This window comes from Carcharodon carcharias, chromosome 20 (genome assembly GCF_017639515.1).
Source record: "Carcharodon carcharias isolate sCarCar2 chromosome 20, sCarCar2.pri, whole genome shotgun sequence".
NCBI classification, from domain to species: Eukaryota; Metazoa; Chordata; class Chondrichthyes; order Lamniformes; family Lamnidae; genus Carcharodon; species Carcharodon carcharias.
Genome location: NC_054486.1, coordinates 77,266,483 through 77,278,248, shown reverse-complemented (window position 1 = coordinate 77,278,248; position 11,766 = coordinate 77,266,483). Strand labels below are relative to the sequence as shown.

Here is an 11,766-nt window from a genome sequence, read left to right as displayed (position 1 = left end):
GTAAATCCTGCAAAGACACACCAATCATTTGCAGTGTGCAACAGTTCTTGATAAGATCCAAAACGATAAAAATGAATTACCTCAGTTGCCTGTAATGTAAAATAGCATCAACCAAAGTACTTATAAATACTGCAAAGTTTAAATAGAAAGTTTGCCCTGCAATGTTTTCCTTAATCAAGTTATATTTTGAAGGGCTTTTTAAAAAAAAATATCTTGCCCAATCACCTTGGTAACATGGAACAAAAATTACCCCAACCCTATCCAAAGTTACACTTTTACCCCTACCCCATCCCAAAGCTAAACACATTTGATGCATCCTATTAGTTATGGTAGTTTTTCAGCAGTGAGAATTCTAACCTAATTGCCCTGTTTATTTCCATACCATTTTGTTCTGGCAAGAATTTACCTTGGCTGTATCATCCAACCAGGTGTCCACAGTATCACAAGCAGATCTTAAATCTGATTCACCAAACTCATACTTCTTGGACCAACCCAGAGGAGCATATCGCAGACGTTCTTGTATGATAGCATGGAACCAGCCCAGAAGGAAGTATAGACGTGCACGCTCATTTGGTGACTGGAATAACATTTAAATAAAGTTATTAATCATCAGGATTTCTAAACCTGTACAATAATTTCTAACTTGCACATCAAAGAATTTGGTCAGAGTGTAAATCACAGCAAAACAATTTATGCTAAAATATAATCAAAACATACTAATGTTAAAAGTACTATTATGACAGATAGCAATGTTAAAAGTACATGAAATGAACAGAGCGCACGGAGAAACAGAAAGCAGGATGGAGTGAATATGCTGGTAAGCTTTCAATTTATTCATTAGCAGAAAACCTAACACCAATTTGATAATCATATAATTAAAATCAGTGCTCAAATAATCAACCAGAAGTACGGGATAAAGTTAAAATGAAGTAATATAGGTTAGAACACTAAAGTAGTAACACAAATGTTTCAGTAAATTATAATCTCAGGATTTTAGATGATAAAGTGACATCAGAGGAGAAGCAGCTGACTGGTGAGTAGCTGGTGAGACATTAATTATGTTAGTAGTAAATTTAATAGTCTAATAAATAGAAGCATAGCAGGGCAGCTCAGACCCTTGGAGCACACCATCCTGTTTCTTGTGGGAATTCCAGGATGCAAGGCTAGAATCCTGCGACAAGTAACTCACCTCCTGATTCCCCAAAGACTGTCCAGCATCTACAGATGTAAATCAGGAGTGTGATGGAATATTCCCCACTTGCCTGAATGACTGCAGCTCCCACAACACTCAAGAAGCTTGATACTGTCCAGGCCAAAGCAGCGCACTTCATTGGCACCACATCCATAAACATTCACTCCCTCCATCACCGAAACACAGTAGCAGTGTGTACCATTTACAAGATGCACTGCAGGAATTCACCAAGGCTCCTTAGACAGCACCTTCCAAACCCACGACAACCACAATCTAGAAGGACATGGGCAGCAGATAGGTGGGAATACCACCGCCTGCAAGCTCCCCCCACAAGTCATTCATCAGCTTGACTTGGAAATATTTCACCGTTCCTTCACTGTCACTAGGTCAAAATCCTGGAACTCCCTTTCAATAGCACTGTGGGTGTACCTATACCAAATGGACTGCAGCAGTTCAAGAAGACAACTCACCACCACCTTCTCAAGGGCAACTAGGGATGGGCAATAAATGCTGGCCCAACCAGAGGAGCCCACATCCAGTGAATGAATGGGAAAAAAAAGGAAAAGAAAGTGTTGTCAGCTGCAGCAGCTCAAGCTCCTGGTTTCAGACCTTCAGCAGTAGCTGGCATCACTGCAGCATACCTGCGGGGTTGAGTGTTTCATGGATAGCATATTTATAGGTGTGTTCACTCGGCAGCTAAGGCTATGGAGGAAGAGCGGGAATGGGTGACTGCCAGGCAGTAAAGGAGGACCAGATAGTGCTAGAATTCTGACTGCATCTTATTCTCTGAACTGTATTCAATTCTGAATACTTGTGAGAGTTATGTCTACTCTGGGGAGTGTATGGCACGACAGCTGGCTCAGCTGTACAGCGGTCAGGAGGAAAGTTGGAAACACAATATCGACAGGGGACTTGATAGTTAGGATAATAGACAGGTGCTTCTGCAGTTACAGATGTGAATCCAGGATAGTATGTTGCCACGCTGGTGTGAAAGCTAAGGATGTCACTGAAAGGCTACAGAGCATCCTATTGAGGAACAGGGATAGAGTCCACAGCTAGCAGGTGTAGTCCATATCTGTACCAACAACTAGGCAGAAACAGACATGTGATCCTGCCAGCAGAGTTTAGGGAACTAGGAAGGGAACTAGCAGGTGAAGCAGCCAAGTACTCCCAGTACCACACAAATCAGTATAAAAGAGGATAGAGCAAATGCGTGTGTGGCTGGAGGGAGGGTGCATGAGAGAGAGCGCTTTAGATTCCTGGGACATTGGGACTGGTTCTGGGGAAGATGAGACCTGTGCAGGCTGGATGGGTTGCACCCAAACAGAGCCAGGGCCAATATCCTTGTGGGGGCAAAAACAGAAAATGCTAGGGAAAAAAAAAAATCAGCAGGTCCAGCAGCATCTGTGGAGAGAGAAACAGTATTAACAATGAGTCTGTATGACTCTTCCTCAGGGGACCCTTATGGGAAGATTTGCTCCATTATTGGGAAGAATTTAAAGTAAGTTGGCAAGGGTGTAGGAACCAGGAGGTAATTTCAGAGAGGAAAATCAGGGTGCACAGAGAATTCAGAGATAAATAGCATCAGAGGAAGGAACAGAAGGTATTAAGTGGGGTCATAGTAACAGGGAATGTAATAAGGTCTAAATTAGGGTTACTGTGCAAGTATGTGAATGTGCAGAGTTTAGCAAATAAGGTTGGTGAGCTGCTGCACATAGCCACATGGAAGCCTGATGTGGCGATAATGGAGACCTAGCTCAAATGGCAAGACTGAATACTAAATATTCCTGAGTACAAGGTGCTCAGGAAAGATAGGAAAGTGAAGGAGGAATAGCAGGGTTGTTCAAGGAGAACACTGCCGTGTTGGAAAAAGAGGATGTCCAAGAGGGGTCAAGAACAGAATCTATTTGGTTAGAGCTAAGAAACAATAGAGGAACCATTACATTGCTGAGTGTATTCTATAGGTCACCAGTTAGTGGGAAAGGTATAGAGGAATAAATTTGCAAGGAATTTCACGGGGGGGAGCTAGAATTATAGAGTTTATATTATATCATGGGAGATGTCAGTTATCCTAAAATAGACTGGGATAGTAATAGTATAATGGGCAAGAGTTCCTAGGGTGTCTTCAGGAGAATTTTCTACACCAGTATTTTTCCACTCCAACGAGGAAGGAGGCATCGCTGGATCTGGTTCTGGGGAATGACATGGAACAAGTGCATCAGGCGTCAGCAGAACACCTAGGGGACAGTGATCACAAGATTTAGGTTGGTTATAAAAAAAGGACACTGAGCAATCCAGAATAGAAAGGATTAATCTGGAGGGCCAACTTCAATGGACCTGGTCCAGAGAAATTGGAATCAAAGATTGGCAGGCAAAACTGTAACAGAACAATGGGCTGCTTTTAAAGAGCAGACAGTTTGGGTACAAGCAAGGTATATTCCTATGAGGGAAAGGTATTGCAAAGAAATTCGGAGCTCCCTGATGGCGCAAGAGATAGGGAGCAAGATGAAACAGAAAAAGGGTGCAAATGACATGTTGGGTGAAAAATACAACTGTGATTTCAGTTCAATATAAAGGTTCAGAGGGGAAGTGAAAAAACAAATAAGAACAGCAAAGACAATATGAGAAGGGACTGGCGACTAACAGAGTTCAAAAGTCTTTTACAGGCATATAAATAATAAAAGGGAGGCTTGGGGATAATTAGAGGCCTAAAAGGGGATTTATGTATGGAGGTAGGGGCATGACTAAGGTACCACATGAGTACTTCAATGAGGAAGATACTGTCCAAGTCATACTGAAAGAGGAGGTGGCTGACATTCTGGATGGCTTAATTTTTTTTTAAAAGGGCTATTAGCATGGCTGGCTGCACATAAAAGTTGGTAAGTCACCAGAATCAGATAAGATGCATTCAAGGATACTGAGGGAATTGTTGTGGAGGCACTGGCTAGAACTTTCCCATCCTCCTTCAATACAGGGGTGCTGCAGAGAGCTAATGAATTGCAACTGTTACACCCTTGTTCAAAAAAAGTGCAATAAGCCTAGCAACTACAGGCCAGTAAGATTAACTTCGGTGATGGGGAAGCTTTTAAAATGATAATTCGGGACTAACAGTTACCTGGGCAAATATTGATTAATTAAGGAATCGTTAAGGGCAAATCATGCTTAACTATCTTGATTGAGTTTGCTGATGAAGTAACAAAGGGTTGATGAGGAGTGAGGTGGGATACATGGACTTCCAAAGGCATTTGATAAAGTGCCACATAACAGGCTTGCCAGCAAAGTTAGAGCTCATAATAAAAAGAGGCAGTAGCAGCATGGACATAAAATTGGCTGAGTGACAGAGAACAATAGTGGCGAATGGTTGTTTTTTTGGGACTGGAGCAAGGTACATAGAGGGGCTGTGTTAGGATCAGCTTTTCTTGATATATATTAATGACAAAGACTTGAGGTACAGGGCACAATTTCAAAATTTTCAGGTGACAAGACTACTATGGTGAACTGTGAAGAGGATGATGTTAAACTTTAAAAGAACAGACAAGACTGGTGGAATAGGCAGACAAGTGGCAGATGAAATTTAATGCAGATAAGTGTGAATGATAAATTTTAGTAGGAGGAACAAGGAGAGGCAATGTAAAATAAGGGTACAATTCTAAAGGGGGTGCAGGAGCAGAGGGACCTGGGGAGGGGGGCACAGGTGCATAAATTATTGAAGGTGGCAGGGCAGGTTGTGCGTGGTTAATAAAGCCTATCGTGGATCCTGGGCTTTATAAATAAGGGAACAAGTACAAAGGCTGTCATGATAGGCATCTATAGAACACTGGTTCAATCTCAACTGGAGTATTGTGCCCAGTTCTAGGCACCACACTTTAGGAAGGATGTGAAGGCAATAGAGAGGGTGCATAAAAGATTTGTGTGAATAGTTCAAGGGATAAGGAACTTCAGTTATGTGGTCAAACTGAAGAAGCTGGGGCAGTTCTCCTGAAAAAGAGAAGATTAAGAGGAGATTTGACAGAGGTATTCAAAATCATGAGGGGTCTAGACAGAGTAAATAGGGAATAACTGCTCCCATTGGCATAAGGTCAAGAACCAGGGGACACTAATTTAAGGCGATTGGCAAAAGAGCCAACACAAGGAAAAACTTTGCCCAGAGAGTAGTTAGGATCTGGAGTGCACTGCCTGAAGTGTGGCGGAGATGGAGACAGATTCAATTGTGGCTTTCAAAAGGGAACTGGATAATTATCAAAGAAAAATTTTGCAGGGCAATGGGATAAAGGCAGGAGAGTGGGACTAGGGGAGTTGCTCTTGCAGAGTGCCGGCACAGACACACCGGGTGGAATGGCAGAATGGCCTATTTTCATGCTGTACTTTCTCTATGATTCCATTTTCAGTGTACTTAAATAACTAGTTTCTGGCCCCATGCAAATATTTGGTAGGAGCTTGGTATTTTGTACCACGACTGATGATCTTCCAGAATATAGTTCTTAGACCAAGATTCATTTTTAAAAATTCATTCACAGGATGTGGGCTTCATTGGTTGGGCCAGCATTTATTGCCAATCCTAGTTGCCCTTGCCCTTGAGGAGGTGGTGGTGGTGAGCTGCCTTCTTGAACCGCTGCAGTCCATGTGGTGTAGATACATCCATAGTACTATTAGGGCGGGAGTTCCCGGATTTTGACCCAGCGACAGCGAAGGAACAGCAGTATGTTTCCAAGTCAGGACGGTGACTGACTTGGAGGGTAACTTACAGGTGGTGGTGGTTTGCCCATCCATCTGCTGTCCTTATCCTTTTAGATAGTAATGGTTGTGGGTTTGGAAGGTGCTGTCTAAAGAGCCTTGATGAATTCCTGTAGTGCATCTTGTAGATGGTACACACTGCTAATACTGTGGGTCAGTGGTGGAGGAAGTGAGTGTTTGTGGATGTGGTGCCAATGAAGTGGGCTGCTTTGTCCTGGACAGTGTCAAGCTTCTTCAGTGTTGTGGGAGCTGCACTCATTCAAGCAAGTGGAGAGTATTCCATCACACTCCTGGCTTGTGCCTTGTAGATGGTGGGCAGGCTTTGGGGAATCATGGTGCGAGTTACTCGTCGCAGGATTCCTAGCCTCTGACCCACTCTTGTAGCCATAGTATTTACAAGGCTAGTCCAGTTCAGTTTCTGGTCAATGGCAGCCCCCAAGGATGTTGATAATGGGGGTTCATCCACTCGGCACTTCTGGCTGAAGGTTTTAGCAAATGCTTCACCCTTATTTTTTAGGGTCAGGAAATCCAAAAACACATGAAATGTCAGCAAATGAATATCTGTGCAATTATATGCAGGGCATACTTTTGAATTATGTCAACCAACAATGTCCTGGACATGGAATTCTCCAGCGAGTGGGATCAGAATGCATGCTTGTAAAAACTGTTTGGTACCTCTCCTAATCGGCTTGCAAAGAAGCACCTGCCACAGAAACTCTGAACTGCTCCCATAAGGCTATACCTGTGTACATCCATTTTATAGTTAGGAAGATGGCAACAATGTATTCATTTTACATTGTGCTGTTCAGCATGGCACACACAAAAAAGGTCCTGGCTTTTGGCTCCATGCAAGACTCAAAAATATGTCCATCTGTACTCTAATGGCCAGACTCATAAGTAGCCTCTGCCCACGCAACATGGGAAATTGGACATGTTTGTCAATACAAAATATACTTTCTCCAAGAAATCAATGGGGTCAAATCTTAGGCTATTCTTACTTTGCACATCCTGGAAACTGGGATGCTGCTGAAGGTCCTCAGCATGTTGGCTTTCACACCAGGTGGTGGTTCAAATACAAATATACGCCCAGCTCGCAACAAGTTCACTGGAACCTGCAAACAAGTTAAAAGATTAGTGTAAAACTCAACACTATTTTGTTCTACAAAGTACAGGTAGACCCGCAGATAACAGGAATTTAAAAACTCAATTGTATTCTTAAGCCACTGGGTGCTAAAACCAACTCATTCTCTATTTCTAACCATGCAGAGTTTTATAAATTAAATACATATCAAAATATGTGACCGATATTTCTTTCACAAAAGGCAATATAATCATTTCCATTCATGTTCCTGATAGGAACAGAACATTTAATTAGGTTGTTAGATCATATTTGGGCTGACTTCACATCTCTTGGTAGATGGCTATAACATACTAAGAACAGGTTAGTCAATCCACTTAGTCAATCGTGTGCAGTGATATAAAAAGTAATTTTCTTTTGTAAATAGGAATGAGGAAATACTACCATTAAATAGTACAGAACTAACAAAGGTCGATAGATTTTTTGGATCTTATTGAATGCAAAGCTAGCAGGCTCAAAAGGCCAAATGGCCTACTCTAGCTCCTATTTATGTTCTTATCACCAAGATTAGCTGTCATTTTTTGCTTAATCTGTGTCTGAATTTAAGGTTTGCTAAAGATTGACCAATATGTTCAGGACAAATTTAGTAATTCTTTTGACTTCTGTATATGAATTAATCTAGTTTTAAATAATCTTTTAGCAAAAAGAGAAATAGCCATAAATATTAGAGGAGTTATATCTTCAGTAGATGCTAAAATATGTAAACAGCACCACTAATTTGTTAAAACTCTAATACTCAGGTTTTAAGTGCAACACTTACCTTGGGGTTGATCTCCATGGTAAGGAATAGACGGAAATTAGCATGAGGTTGCAAGGAATGCAGCTTCTTCTCAAGTTGCATGAGCCAACCAGGAGCTAGATGTACATTCTTCAACATCACCCACCTATTAAGACCATTAACAAAGTGACATTAGCAGATGATCAAGAATACACAACCTGTCATTAATTCCTGGTCAGATAATAAGCCCAATGTACTTAACTGTCATATATATTTACACTTAAGGACTTCAGGGTAAGAGTGACAATGCATGAATTTCATTTTTATCAGGGTACTGATTTCTAAATTGGCAAAACTAGTTTTTGTTTATACATGCATGGGCTTTAATGCACTCCAACAACGCATAACTTAGAAAACAAATTCTAAAATGTGAATCACATTGATGCTATGAGGAAATCAAGATCAATTTGTGTCCAAGTTACGCAATACAAGACCAATGACATTGTGCAGCACACCGAAATATTGAACATTTCTAATAGTAACGTACGTTTAACTATAAACAAGAAACAAATTCAACTAGTGAAACATGCAGCATAACCTCACTTACCTGCCAGATTTCACAGCTGTATTAATAGCTTTTTCTGCCTGGTTGAAGCCCTCTGCAGAACCTATATTGTATATTTGTTAAAATAATTAAATAGTCAATGGAAAGCTCAATTGAAGGTCTCAATAATTTTTTAAAAATGCAACTGTATTTCAGTTATCAAAGAATATTTATTGAAACAGCAGAATTCTTACCAATGGCAATGGATGTAATCTGCGTGTTTTGCTCAGCTGCAAGATCCTCTCCACGTCCACTAGCATCATAGCCAGGCACAGAGCACATAAGCACTGGAGTGTTTGGTTTCACCTAAAAAAAAACAAGCAGGTTAACCTTAATAGATATTGCAGAAATAACCTCCAACAAATTACATACACATATCCACACAGTATTTGGCTACAGGCTAGAAAAGTGTGAAGAAACAGTAATTACAAGAAGTTGAGATTATTTTAAAGAAGTACAAAACAAATGATCAATATATGGCCAATAATAGCTATCCATTCAAAAATATTTAAATGATTGGAAAGGAAATGTATAGAAACACTAAGCTCCTATGAGGAAGAGGAGAGTTAAAGTATAGGTCAGTAGAAAAAAAGCAATTGGAATTTCATACTTTTCTGATAATTATCAGCTACTGTCACTGATTTTGCTGGGAAAAAGAGAATTTGATTCCCTAAGCATCTTGAAACTCATTAAAAAGTTCAAACAATGGCTTTTCAAATGTTGTACAAGTTGCTTCATCTACATACCTCGGTATCTACGATTGTTGATAGGTCTAATGGCTGTTCGATTGTTGACATGAAACTGTCTCCCAGAACCGTGGCCACAAAGGTGTGAGCCATTGCCAAGAGGCGGTCTGGTCGGAAAGCCTGGATCAGCAGCAGTCGGTGCATAGCCTGCCCAATAGGAGCTGGATGAAAGAACACAACTTGTAATCAATCTGGCTTGGAAAACTAACATGAATAAATTCTACTATGAATATTCTATAAAATTTCAAAATTAAAAACTTGGTGCTTACTGAAAGGTTTCTCACACATCCACAGATAAGGCACAGTTTGTTCAGGTGAACTACTCTCCAGCCAGATGTTAAATTGCTGCAGTAAAAGAATACTAGTAAAACTACAGACCAAAAATGTATCCAATACTTGAAAGGTATTTTACCTTTAAATAAAGATGGTTGCGATTTGTTCTAAATGTCAACTGTTTTGTAGGACTAGAGCTCAAAACATTTAATCTAGAAACAGCTACATTTTCCAATTACATCATCTATTTTGAGTTCATATCAATGTTACATGTACATTTTGTACAGAGTACTTTTCACTTTGCCACATATAATGATGCATCATGACAGATTCCATGATGGATTTTGAGCATGCTGTATTGCCCTGGTAAAGTATTCAAATTAGAGGTGACATGAAATCTTTTAACGTAACTAGATCAGTTATTTCAAGCTCACTTTATTTTTCAAAGGAATTATTTGTCTTGCTTTTTCCTGGAGTAAGAGGGGAGGAAAATTTCATGACATATGTCGAAGGCACAAGTTAATGTTGAAGAACATGTGTTGTACACTTCATTTTCAGAGCTTATCCAAATTTAGAATGAAATTATTCCAATTTGTTGCCAACTGTTTTTGTTAAAACAAGCAAATTTATAATTTCTTTGGGACAATCTGAATTGCATTAAGTTGAATAAATATATGCTGGACATCTGTGCATCATGCTGACCAATCCAGACCAGAAATATACTTGCATTTGTGAGGACAAGTTTGAGTATTAACAAGGTTATTCCTGACCATTAATTTGTGTCCACAACTTAACTTCTTTCTCAACCCCAAGAAAAAGTTGGACAACTCAAATTTGTCTGCAAAGTGGTCAGTTTGAAACAATATATTCAAATGTAATTGCCAGATATCAATTAGTTTAAAATTTAACTTACATCATCAACCTGAACTTTGGAAATTAGATCAAAAAAGACAGGTAAACGGCTCAGTCTCTCCATGCCTTCTATTTGCTCTGTAGTGAGATAATCTATTTTAGACACAGAAGAACCATTCAGTACAATCTCTCTACCACGAAGGAAGTGGTGGAACTCCACGTCATATGATGGTTCACTGGAAAGAACAAATTGGAGGATTTGTATTTAGGGAAAAAAATGAACGTTTATAGCCTATTGGTTAAATAAAACGGACGTTTTTTTTTAAAAACAAATGAACTATGAGAACCCCAATTAGCAAAAGAACTGCACATTAACTTTTCTTGGAACGCAGAAAATCAGATGGATAAAATGCTTAAAAAAGCTAATTGTTTAAAAAAAAATCAACAATCGCAAAACAAACATTAAAACTGATTCATGGATGACAAACAAAAAAACTTACCTGGTTAGGCCCTTGAGGCGAATCTTAGCCAGCAACATTGCAATAGTGATATGATCATTGTGCACCATACCCCGTGCTACTCTGTTAAATGTTCCCTGTGACAATAGAAAATAGAGCATTATCTGTATGCTTGCAAAAATACTGCCTTTGTATAAAATTTACAGTTAAGCTTAATATACGTACCTGGAAAAGGTCCTTAGTAATAAAAGAGAGTCGTTGTGTATGATCAGTAACCCCTTTCAGGTTTGGATTCTCATACAGAACAGTGTGATAAATATCCAGGAAGAACTGAAGTGAATACTGATATAGGAAGTGAATCTATTGATGAATGAACAACATCATAAGCAACCTGATCAGATTATCCATAATGTACCACCATATATTTTTCATAATTTTCTGAATCTTAATAGATCTTGGGAGTCAAAAGTGTTAAAATACATTTGATCATTAGCAATGTGTCAAAAATGGACCCAAAAAGTTATTAGACATGCTTTGGTTTATATGATTAATAGTCATACTATGCATTAGCACAATGTCTAAACAAACTATTTTAAAGCCTCAGGTGCATTTGACATCGTCTACTTGGACTTCAGCAAGGCTTTTGAAAAGGTCCTGCATGGGAGACTGATAATGAAAGTAAGAGCCCATGGGATCCAAGGCAATTTGGCAAATTGGATCCAGAATTGGCTGAATGGCAGGAAGCAGAGGGTGATGGTCTAGGGCTGTTTTTGTGACTGGTTGCCTGTGTCCAGTGGGGTTCCACTAGGATCGGTGTTGGGTCCCCTGCTGTGCAGGGTATATATAAACGATTTAGGCTTGAATGTAGGAGGGTTGATCAGTAAGTTCACGAATGACACGAAAATTGGTGGGGTGGTAAATAGTGAGGAAGATAGCCTTAGATTACAGGAGGATATAGACGGGCTGGTCAGATGGGTTGATCAGTGGCAAATGGAATTTAATCCAGCTAAGTGTGAGGTGATGCACTTGGGCAGGACAAACAAGGCACGGG

At 39.8% G+C, this 11,766-nt stretch overlaps 1 protein-coding gene across 2 annotated transcripts in view; it reads right to left on the bottom strand.

Moving 5' to 3' along the window:
• dync1h1 (dynein, cytoplasmic 1, heavy chain 1) overlaps positions 1 to 11,766 on the bottom strand; it is a 107,785-nt gene that overhangs the window by 15,193 nt on the left and 80,826 nt on the right. For both annotated transcript variants that reach the window (XM_041214741.1, XM_041214740.1), the window contains exons 61-70: positions 10,941 to 11,075; positions 10,758 to 10,852; positions 10,319 to 10,493; positions 9,402 to 9,477; positions 9,133 to 9,293; positions 8,581 to 8,692; positions 8,390 to 8,450; positions 7,825 to 7,948; positions 6,925 to 7,038; positions 407 to 577 (exon numbers count right to left, since the gene is read on the bottom strand). In XM_041214741.1, the coding sequence (XP_041070675.1) occupies positions 407 to 577; positions 6,925 to 7,038; positions 7,825 to 7,948; positions 8,390 to 8,450; positions 8,581 to 8,692; positions 9,133 to 9,293; positions 9,402 to 9,477; positions 10,319 to 10,493; positions 10,758 to 10,852; positions 10,941 to 11,075 (1,224 nt within the window). The remainder of the gene's footprint in view (positions 1 to 406; positions 578 to 6,924; positions 7,039 to 7,824; positions 7,949 to 8,389; positions 8,451 to 8,580; positions 8,693 to 9,132; positions 9,294 to 9,401; positions 9,478 to 10,318; positions 10,494 to 10,757; positions 10,853 to 10,940; positions 11,076 to 11,766) is intronic.